This window comes from Hirundo rustica, chromosome Z, assembly GCF_015227805.2.
Source record: "Hirundo rustica isolate bHirRus1 chromosome Z, bHirRus1.pri.v3, whole genome shotgun sequence".
NCBI classification, from domain to species: Eukaryota; Metazoa; Chordata; class Aves; order Passeriformes; family Hirundinidae; genus Hirundo; species Hirundo rustica.
The window spans coordinates 11119992-11132142 of NC_053488.1; the positions used below are offsets into that span (position 1 = coordinate 11119992).

Below are 12151 nucleotides of genomic sequence, written 5' to 3' on the forward strand. Positions count from 1 at the left end.
TTCAGCAGTCCCCTTTCCTCTCCACCTCCCTGAAGCTTCAGGAATAAGCAAAGGAAAGAGTAATCAAACAAAAGGAGCACACATCTGATGTTTAAGCCCTCCTCCAGCACTTTTTATGTACATAACCAGAAGTCACTCAAGCAGCTGCAGCACATTAGTTACGATAGTTTAACAGGCAGCTTTACAGCTCTGATAAAGGTTGTGCTAAAGCAATTTCTTCCTCTTGTGCTCACTTGCTATGATAGCTCAGAAGTGATCTTTGGCAGCAGGGGCTGTGAAATGAGTGGTAATGTTTAATCGGTTACTGTGGAGGAGTTAGCTTGCTTTTTCTTTTGTAGATCATTATCTATAGGCAGACGTTAAGGGCAGGCAACACCATGTTGAAAACAGAATAGGCTGAACTGGTGCAAGGTCTCTGAACAGTTTGTGGGGACTGATTTAGAACGGAAATATTTTAAACAGCTAAGCCAACATTTGATTGTATTAGACCTTAATAACAAAGTTACTTGAGAAACATGGCTCAGCAGACAAGTCCTGACAATTTGCCTGTTCCTGAAGTGGATAATACACACAGTCAAAATCCATGGCTAAATGAAGATCTTGTGAAGACCCTGAGGGAAAACCTGTTACAACACGAAAAGTCCAGGACAACTCGAAAATCTTCACCTGCTTCTACCCGGCTGTGTCCAGTTATTTCTCCTCGAAACTCTCCAAGGCTCTTGAGAAGGATGTTTTTAAATAGCAACATACCAAAACAGCGTCGTTTCACTGTGGCACATACCTGGTAAGCACTGAGATAAAATATTAGATTAATTTTTTTCATGGACTATTTATCTCTTTGCTGTTTGTGCTTATATTTCTTGGTTTGATCTCTGCATTAATCTCTCTGGTTGAAAGATACAGTTCTAATTTGTGAATAAACTTAATTGCAGTCCAGAAATTTAAAATAGTAATTCATATGAAGTAAGAAAATATATATTTCCTTGCACAAAGGCTGCTGAATTTCCTCTGATTTCTTAGGTAATAACTACATTCTTTCTTCTTCTTCCAAAATAAAAGAAGTACTTATTTCACTCTGTGCTGTTCTGGCCAGAGTGACTTGGCAATGTTTTCTTTAATGTGTCTGTGGGATTTTTTTTTTTTTTTTTTTAAATTGACAATTTTGGACTCCTCAATATTCTGCTATTCGTAGCAGAATAACATAAGTTTATTTATCTTTTAACAGTGCTCAAATTAAGAAGGACATGATAAAGAAGAATTATAGAAATAGATATTTCATGCGAAATAGTGATTTTTATTAAAGCAGTTGCTAGAATAAACAGGAAAGATGGTAAGATAAGCCCTTGGTAAATGAATCACTAGTAGTATTTCTTTGGTATCTTGATCATTTCTTAGATATGTTTTTGATCAATTCTAATAATACATTAATATTTCGCATCTATCTCCTGTAAAACAGCAGTATTATTTCATTACTTTTAGAATTATTCCCTCAAAAGATGTTGTGTATGAGATTAACTCAAAAACACACTCATGTTTGCTTTGATGAACCTGAGATGTTTGGGGGTTTTGCCTGTGAGTTCTTCCCTCCCCTCATCTGTTATTCCTCTAAAAAAAATGTAATATAAAGAAAGGAGGATGTTGAAATACGTTCAAAGAAAATAAGTCATGCATTCTAAGCAGTAAATGAATATGCTCTTGAAATTAGATCTACACTATAGCTATGTGATTGGTATGTGCATTGCACATTGTATACTAGTGTGCTTAAATCTTTACTATTTATTTCTATAGTTAAAGCACTTCTTGTATAAAATAATATTTTTACTCCTCAAAAGCATAAGAAAATCCATGTGCCTTTATAACTTAAGAACATTTTTTTGAAACCAATGTACCTGTTCAGATATTGCATTTGTAAAATAGAAAACTGAATGAAATCAGGATATTTCATGTTTCTTTAATAATTATGCATAAATTCAAACTGCTGTTCTGTGTTAAATAATTCACAAAACATCCTATACATAAGAATGTGGAGGTTAAAAAAGTAATTCAGGTAGATCTGGCTTACAGTGTAAGATGAAAAAAAATTCTGAAAGTTTAGAGAGGGAAATTATTGTGTGATTATGCATGTGTAGGCAATATAACATGACAGACAAAGAAAGGGGACAGGTATGAAGTTAACAAACACTTTTGGGCAACATGAAAGGACACAGGCTGGCATAGTATTAAAAAGTATTTTTTTAAAAAATGTGCTTTCTCTAGTGAGCTTCAGAAGTTTGTATAAAATGCCTTTTCCACCATGATGAGTGTAGAAAACACTTGAGGTTTTCCCAAATGTGTGAAGTACTAGACCTGAAATCAATACTTCATTGATAAGCTGATCAGAGTAATGATTTTTTTTCCAGCAAGTAGAGAAGTACAGAGTCAAGTAGCAAGTTACAATTAACTATCTGCAAAGAATAGTATTTCTAAAGTGACAAAGCAATAACATACATGATCAGTTACAGGCTATGAAGGGCTTAAAAAATTTATTTGTTGCCAAAGACCAAGAAGCCTGCAGTTACCCATAAGTCCTTACTTTTTTCTGTCCTGACTTTCTAGCCAGAAAACTGAGATGCTATGTGATAGACCTGTGGTTTCTGTACACTTTGGTTACATAGGTACTAGAGTGGTTTTAATTCCATATATATATATATATATATATAAAAAATCCACTTTAAACAGTTTGTAGGAGAACAGTGCATTTGAAAATGGAGTAGTTGTGACCGTAATTAAAAATGTTACACTATGAAGGATCCATTCTGGAGTTAGTTTGGTCCGCTGCCATAATGACCATCTCTGCTTTATTTTACTTGCATTTCTAATGTAATCAGTTTTGTAATTTAAGAAAAATTGTTGAACTCATGTATAAATCTTTTTTTTTCTTCGTGCACTGTTCATGCAGATAATAAAAATTTTAATAACATGATCTTTTTCAAACCACCAGTAAGCTGGTAAGCCGATCTGACTTTGCAAAATCTCTCTCTCTCTCTCTCTCTCTCTAATTTTATTTTATATATATATATATATATATATATATATATATATATAAAATAATATAATAATTATTATTATTCCCCCCCCACCCGAGGATTAGAAAGTTATGTATGGTTATATATATAGGTAGCATAAGAAATAAATGTATGGCACTAAAGATACTGCTGCATGTTACAGTGCTGCCAAACAGCCACCACAGATCCAGAGTGCCAAAACCCCCTAATTTAGATTGTGCCTAACTCCCTGATGTCAAGGTTCTGAAACAGCATTCCCATACAGTCAAGAAATGAGTGGGAGTTTCATTAATCGCTCTGGCAACCTATTTCTCCCCCTTTTTTAATCATAAACTCTATAGCTCTCCCTCTGTAATGGCTTGAGTTGTAGAACTTTTGACACCAAAATGCATTTTCTTAATCATGTGACCATTATCTTTTCATATTAATAATCAGGTTATCACTTTTAGTCATTTTATAAGTCCTTCTTTACTTCTTTTTTCTTATTCTTCTCTAACTGTACCCCCAAATTAAATCAAGAACTTGAAAGATAAATTGCTACTTTTAGCATTTTAGAGAGGAAAAAGTATGTTTAGAGTTGAAATAGAAGGGTTTAAGTGGCACAGGCACATAAGGCCGTCATTTTTGCTGGAGAAATTTCTGAATATCTTACAGTTTCAAGAGAATGTTAGTTCTGCCTAAAACTGAAATTAAAACTAGTTATCTTGAATTTTAGCCTGGATTCCTCTCAGTCTGTAAACAATATCTGTCTGCAATATCTGTAGGAAAAAACCCAGCATCTACAAGTGTTTGAAAGTTTTGTAGCCAGGATTTCAAACAAACTCTACCCTAACCCAAATTCCATTTCCTCACAAATCTGTCTTATATTGTATTACTGTAAAAGTATTCCTAATGCTTTAAGATCTCACCAGTATAGTGACACTGTAGCACATATTACAGCTAGACATGGACAAGATAAATTAAGTCTTCTGGTATGTACTTGACAAAATCAGTTTCTGGATTGTCTTGGTTTGCTCTTCATAAGGCTTTTTAAATGTGCTGATTACCTCAGTGCCTTTTGGCAGGACTGATCTCAAGGGTGGAATCACACATGCTGTGATTTGAGAGGAGAGAGGGCTTTCGGATTGGGGAAAGAGACGGTCTGTTCCCATCTGTGCGGACATCCACCGTGTGTGATCTCTCACACACACACTGTCCTGAGATCTGTGGAAGGATGTTTAGATAGTTTAAATTACACAGTCTTAGTTAACTCATGCGGAAAGTCAGCTTTCCTTAATTTTCTGTGAAAAATCCCTTTTTGTAAAGGGAGGAAAAGCAAGGAACATAAATATTTGGAGCAGGATAGTAACGCCAGTGGAACATAACAACTAACTTGTATCTGTTTAATTGAAAGGATGAAGTAATGGAACACATGTGTTTGGGTTTTTTTGACTTTTGTTTGCTGCCTTAATACTTCTCAGTGAATACAAAATGGTCAACCAGTTGGGTTTTTTCTGTGTTGTATATAACTTTGGACAGTGCATTTGCTGCCTTTGTGATTTATTTGTGTATGTGTTCAGAGACAGTAACTAGTCATATACGTCTCTCTTCTAAGTCATATAAAATGGATTTGTTGTTCACAGATCCAGTGTGAATGTACCCCTCTGATAACTGTTCCCTCTCCAGCTCTTGTGGGGTTCATTTAGTACTTCCTGATGTTCAGGGCTTTGTGCTATTTGGCTGGTTTTTTTAAAACATGCACCCCCAAACCTAAGCATTTAATACCAATACTGACAGTAAAAATACAAGTTAAATGAAGTACTTTCATCTGAATTTAGCCAGTCTTTGTCCCCACCCATAGTAAATATTTTACACTGGCTTTGGTATTCAGATATGAAAATGACAGATGCCTTAGAAATAGTTTAGATAGATATGGGCAAGTTGTGCCATTTTAAGTTTCAGGAATGTAACTGTCATAAGTATACACATAAAACCAGGTTTGTCTTTTTTTTTATTGCACAATATCTTTTCACGCACTTTTACTGCTAATTACAAAAAACAACAAAACCTCAAGTGTTAGCTATAGGTAGATTGCAAAAGAGCAACATATTTAATTTGATGTGATTCTACACAGCCTAGTTCAGTGCATTTCAACTATGAAACCAGAATGAAGCTGTAACACACTAAATCAATATGCTTTTTATCACTACTGTTTTCTTCCAACTTTCAGTATAAATCTTCCTGAAAGATTTTTAATACCTATGTTTTCCTCCCTTTCACTACTCAGTGCTTTTTGGGAACTAAAGTAATTACATTTTGGAATATGGAAGAAATTTCCAAAGGAAGAAACATCAAAGCAGATAACTAGCTTGAGACAGTAAGTGAATAACTAGTTCACAAAGCCAAATGTATACCGGGCTGCATCAAAAGAAACATGGTCATCAGATTGTAGGAGGTTCTATCCCTTTACCCCATGCTGGTGAGACCTCAGCTGGAGTACTGCATACAGTTCTGGGGACCCCAGCAGAGGAATTGACCTGTTGAAGCAGGTTCGGGGAAGGGACGAAGAAGTGATCAGGAGGATGGGACACTTCTCCTATCAGGAACGGCTTGGAGAATTGGTGTTTAAGAAGAGGAGATTGCTTGAGTAAGATGATGTTTGCCATCAAGTTAATGAGTTGCATCAAATGGGATGTAATTTAACAAGGGCAAGTGCTGGATTCTGTGCCTGAGACAGGAGCATGCTGGCTGTGTGTAGGGGAATGAGAGTGCCATGGAAGGGGCCCTGGGGTCCTGGTCCGTGGCAAGTTGAAGACGAGCCAGCAGTGCCCTGGCAGCCAGGAGGGCCAAGCGTGTCCTGGGGGCAGCAGAGACAGCCTGGGCAGCCGGGCAAGGGAGGGGATTGTCCCCTCTGCTCTGCACTGGGGCGGCCTCACCTCCAGGGCTGGGGACAGATCTGGGTGCCACAATAAAAAAAAAAAGACAATAAGCTAGTACAGAGCATCCAGAGGAAGGTCACAATGATGAAGGGTCTGGAGAGGAAGTCAATGTGAAAAGTGGCTCAGGTCACTTGATTTGTTCAGTCTGGAGGAGACTAAGGGAAGACCTCGCTGCGATTTACAGCTCCCTTGTAAGGGAAAATGAGGGGCAGGTACTGATCTCTTCACTCTCATGACCAGGTACAGAACTCTAGGACACGGCATGAGCCAGGGGATGTGTAGGTTGGATATCAGGAGAGCATTTTTCACCCTGAGTGTCGTTGGACACTGGGAACTGTGGCTGGGAACAGGCTTCCCAGTGCAGTAGTCACAGCACCAAGCCTGATAGCGATAAAACCTCATTTGGATAAGACTCCCAGGCACATGGTGTGACTCTTGGAGTCACTCCTGTGTAAGGCCAGGGGTTGGACTAGACATTCCTGCTGGGTCTCTTCCAACTCAGCATGTTCTATATTTCTATGATGATAAAGTGCATATATGCCTATGTAATCCTACTTATTCAATTCAAAAAATACCACTTTCTTCTACTACTTATTTGTTTTTCTTCATTCACACTTTCTAAAGCAGTTCACCAGTATTGAATAAAGTTTTAGTCAAGGTAACACCTTACATTTTAGAATGGACTCTATCCTTTCTTTTTCAGACTTTTTAGACTGAGTAATCCACACTCCTTTTCTAGAAAAATATGTGAACCACTTTACATAAAATATAAAGATGAAAGAGATGCATAACATCATAAGATATAACATCATAAAAGATGCATTAATCTTTCCCAGAAAATAATTTAATTCACACTATTTTCACAGAGATATACCATCTTTATAAGGTAACTCAATCCACATCTTCACTCTTCTTGAAATTCGGTTACATAAGGAGGTGCATACTTGTATGGATGCATAGATTAGTGGGGCAGAGAAAAAGAATAAGCTTTGATGATCCTCTCTGATATTTTACAGACTGGCTTGTGGTAAGCAAAGAGTGATGAGCAATGGTATTAACTACTGACAAATTTATTTACCACAGAGAAATAATATTGCTTCTCCACAGCTCAGACCTGAAGAAAGACAGATGAGGAGAAAGTTAATCTTTCCATAAAGAAAAAAATGGCAAAGAGGGGTTTTCTCAAATAAGAGTTGTATTAAAGAGAGCTCAGAGTACTGGGTAAGGAATTTGAAAACCACTTCAGAAAGATCAGAAAGTGAGCAATCAAAGACTAAATTCTGAGTTTTTATTGTACGGGGACAAATAACTGAGCAAGAAAGATCAGAGTGAAAGAGAAAAAATGACAGATTTGGCTGACTAGATTTGGTACGACGGGAATTGTTATTTATAAAAATATCTGTTGCATCTCTCCTCTTCTGTCAAAATAAAATGTATCTCAACTATTTTCATAGAGCCTTTTTTTCTTCCTTATGACCTGCTTGCCTTGTAAAATTGGAATTTCTTCATGAGTTTTAGTTACTGAAGTACTATGCCTGGACCATGCTATTTTCTGACCTATGGTCTCAAATGGCATGTCCTGTGTTAGACAGAATTTGGGGGAAATTCTAAAAAAATTAGCAGAGGTGAAACAGAGTTCCTGGAGTTCTACTATTTTTAGTACCTTCCTCAAAACCTGTGCCTGCTCTGCTAAAGTACTATTGCACCCCAGAATTTTTATTATGTCTTCATTTAATTGTATCACAAGTAATTATACATGAGTGTAAAAGTTTTAAACTTGCAAGGTGATATTATCTGTTTTCTAGAAAGTTTTTGAAAATGTGCAAAAGGTTTCAGTAGGTTTTGCTACAAGTTTTTTTAGCTTACTGTGTAACACAGGCCTGTTAGACTCAAGCAGTTTTCCCCATTGCCCCTTATTGCATTACTCTGACTGCATTTTGCAAACTTGCTGGGTTTTTTTTTTCACTTTGCATGAGTAAATTACTATTTTATTTGTGGTTTCCTAAAATTTTATTTGTACTTGACCCATCCCATGGGATCCTGCCTGTTTTTTCTGCAGTTTGACATGTTTTCAAAATTTTATGACAGCTCAAATTTGTATTACAAAGTTAGCCATTCCCTCCAACTGGATTATTTAGCCCTCTGTACACTGGCCTTAAAGATTTCATTAGCTCCATGCACATAACCCTAAAGTTTCCAGTGTGCTATAAAATATTCAAAGTTTATTTCCCTTTCGGTTTTCTTGTAGTAATTAATATCTCTAGATGTGCTTGTCATAGGAATAAATATTACAAATTTTTTAGCACAGTCTAACAATGAGCTAGCTTTTTCTTTCATACATTCTTGAAAAGCTTCATCTTCTTTAGGATTTGCAGGTGTTACTCCAGTTTTTTTCATCTTGGGACATTTCTTCTGTATCTCATGACCTTTTCAATGTTTTATTCTTCTCTTTCATTCATTACTGCACATAATTTTTTCCACTGGTCATCCAGGAGAACACAGCTTAAAATTTGCACAAATTTATTCCAACAATACATAATTTACCATTTAAGTGAGAAAGGGGACTGGGAGAAAGGTCTCTGTCTGTCAAGATACCAGTCCTTTAAGGAGTAACTGTTAAGTGGAACCAGCAAGTTTTACTCTGTTAGTGGACAGAGTACTATTAGACTTCTACTTTATTCAGAAGAGCAGTGAAACATTTGCAGAAGGCTGATTTCTGTCCTGGTCTCCAGACCTGTCCCTTCATTCATACACTCCTAATGTTTGATGTTGGTCACTAGAGAAGCTTGGTAATATTGTCATTCACTGTCACTGCAGAGTTTTAGGGAATAATCTTTTAAAACTTCCACTGCTATCCTGTACAGTATATTATACTATTTATTGTATTATACTATATTTTACTATACGGTAAACTTAGTAAGTCTATTGTGTGTTGAATTCTCATCTTCTAAACCCTCAAAATACAGCAAGCTCTCTTATTGTCTTTTTCTGTCATCAAACAGGGCATGCCAGTATGTGGCTAACACTTCATATTAGCAGAAAACTTTTCTTCTGGTAGTTGTATATTACCCTCTTAGTAAATGCTCAGTATCTCCTATCTGTTATTTTCAATGTTTTAGTTGCATTCAGTTGTTTACAAAAGGACGCATACAGAGTTCATAAGACAAAAGTAATATTTACATGCACAGGGTGAACTATAAGACAAGAAGGATATATATACACCTGTTTATTTTCATTTTTAATAAACACTCATGGTCATGTAATGTTTTAATTACAACCTATTTTCTTCTTAGATGGTTTTTTTCTTAGTGATCACATCTCCTTGGTATTCTTCAGTGTACCAAATTTATCAACACTCATTAAATATTCTTATAATGTAGAACTTATCAGTTAGAATCTCACTGTGACAAGTGTTTAACAGGTGTGCATTCCTGATAGTGGAGTAAAGTTATTGTAGGCTACCAGTAACAGACTTTTATTGTTCAAATAAAGTTGTAGTACTTTAAGATGTCATAAAATATAAAAATGAATGACATATAATTAAATATATTATGGACCAGACTAACTTTAGCTGGAATGTCCAGGAACTTTCATAGTGTTCCTTAATGCACTAATTTACCTCTGGGATAATCTCTTGATAGCTTTTTTGGCTAATTAAAAAACCCAAATAAATAACTGTGAACAAAGTGATTGAACATGTGAACTATGGATTTTGCATATATGTATGGATTTTTTGTGGTTTATGCTTTACTGGGATTCTGTCATAAATCTGCACCTGCTGAACCTGACAATCTCCAGAATAAGCAAGAGTGTGCTAGATAATAAATCTCTACAAAGTGTTTTAAAAACATCTGTCTGTCTATTAATTTTCCTTCCCTAAAATAGAATACTGTCGCTGTAGGACACAAAAAGAATGACACGCAGTCAGAATTGTCAGTCAGAAAAGGTCGAAAGGGGCAGCTTATTTCTCGACCTTGATTTATATAGATTCTGGACAGTGACCAGGGATTGGAGAATGAGATTGCCACCTCTCCAACCCCACTGGTCAAACTAGAAGTCCATCTGTTGTCCCTCCTCCAAAGAGGAATGCAAAAACAATCACTTTGTTTATATTAAATCCATGAGAAACTCCACTACAAAAATGCGAAACAATCAGAAGGCTAAAAAGAACAGGCAACAGAATAAGGCAGCTAATAACTTTTATTCAAAATAAATTTTGTCATTTTTTAATCTTCATCTGAAAAAAATATATATTTCCATATTACATAAGTATGCATTTCTGATGTGCATTTTAATGTTGTAAGGGTCCTCCAGATATATCCAAATAATTGCTTTATTTGGACCTTACTATAAATATAATTTTGTGTTACACAGGACACATACAATCACAGATAGCATTTTTATTTTCTTTAGGGGATAGGGTGGTTCACTGAATGATGAACCAGACAAGGTAGCTATTGTATTTCCAGTCTTAATACAAAACTGTAAAAACCTTTAAAATCTTCTGCACATTCATAAGCAGTCATAAGCAATAAAATATAAATTATTTTAAAATATTTGCTTCTTGGTCCTCTTCATTATTAAGCATATTGACACGATAGAGATTAAATTCTCCAAAGGTGTTAAATACAATCGTAGCATATAGTACATTACAGAATAAAGGAAAAAAAAAAAAAGAAAAAAAAAAAAAAAAGACCAAAAAAAAAAGAAAAAAAAGGACTGGTGTAAAAGCATGCTGTCATGGGGAAGAGAATAGATCACATAATCAAATATAGAAATTCAGTAAGATCACTAAAAATATTCATTAAAATGCCTAAGAAATTATTTTACAATGAACTATATTCCCCACATAAAAAATAACTTACCACGGAAGAAATATTTTAAACTTCTAAACAACAGTATGTTTTACTCATTTCCAAGGAATGCAACATTTATTTGAGAGAGCTAAGTTAGCTATGCCAGCTACAAGAGGACCATTTTAAGAACCATTATATACTTAAATATTTCTCACATTTTGTGACTAATAGTTGCTGTCTGGATCCTTCCGTGTGGTTCTGTGGTTCTCCTGTGAGTGTGTTAAGCATGGCGTCATGCACTTCACTTGTAAGAAACAAATTATGATATTATTATCATGCTTTGTTGATATAGCAAAGTTCAGCAGTAGATGTGCCTATGTTTTAACAAGATTTAACAGCAAGGTGCGCTTGACTATAGACAGCATGGTGGGCAGAGTAAGACAAAGCTGTCAGGGGGGCTCATTCATGGAGCTGAGTTTCTGACAGGGCCCCTTTGCTTTCTAAACTTCTCAGAGAGGAGTTTAGGTAGGGCTGGATCCAGTCCTAGCGGTGCAAACTTGGACAGTGGTTTATGTCTGAAGGATTGCACGTATATAATGCTTTGTGTCACTCAGCTGAGATGTCAAAGTTAATCACTTACTGAGAATGTGCTGCTGCAAGGAATCACTCACCCTCCAGGCATTACCTGGGCAGACATTCCTGCTCAGGAGGAGATCCTGGTGTGCAGCCCAGTGTCCTGCAGGACAGCCCCTGGGCCCTGGGCTGCCCACGGTTTATGGCTTACAGCCACGGTTGCACAGCAGCAAGATGTGAGGGTCACTGGTCCAGACAGCCCTTGGCTCACAGGTTTCATCCATTCCCCAAAATCCAGCGTAAACTGTGTGCAGCCATCACAGCCCCCACTGCTGATTATGGCTACAGCTGGGGCTGGGGGAAGCACACCATCGTGGCATTGACTGTGTCTGCAGTGGCTGCACAAGGCAGATTAGATGTAGATGTAGATGTAGATGTAGATGTAGATGTAGATGTAGATGTAGATGTAGATGTAGATGTATCAGAGAAGTTGTTACAGCCAGGGCCAGTGCAATCTGGTGGAACTAGCATAGCATGGCGCCTGTGACAGTTTCAAACTTTTGGCCTTTTGCCAACAATCACTTGCCAGGGGAAACAATACATGTATTGAGGAGTGGACTATGAGAAAAATTAAATTCCATCATGTGACCACTGCAAGCAATTTGAAAAATAACAATAACACTGAATCATGTTGAGTTTAAGACTGGACTGAATGTCTCAGTGTATAAAAAGTAATTTCAACAGGAAAAGACAGATAGAGCTTGTGAAGAATTTTCTAATAAAAATATTACAAAATATCAACTTACTGTAACTGAAGTAT

General features: G+C 36.4%; 1 protein-coding gene across 1 annotated transcript in view; it reads left to right on the forward strand.

Moving 5' to 3' along the window:
• The first annotated feature begins 515 nt into the window (after positions 1–515).
• PDE4D (phosphodiesterase 4D) overlaps positions 516–12151 on the forward strand; it is a 313664-nt gene continuing 302028 nt past the window's right edge. Inside the window, exon 1 of the mRNA XM_040089575.2 lies at positions 516–784. Coding sequence (XP_039945509.1) covers positions 516–784 — 269 coding nt within the window. The remainder of the gene's footprint in view (positions 785–12151) is intronic.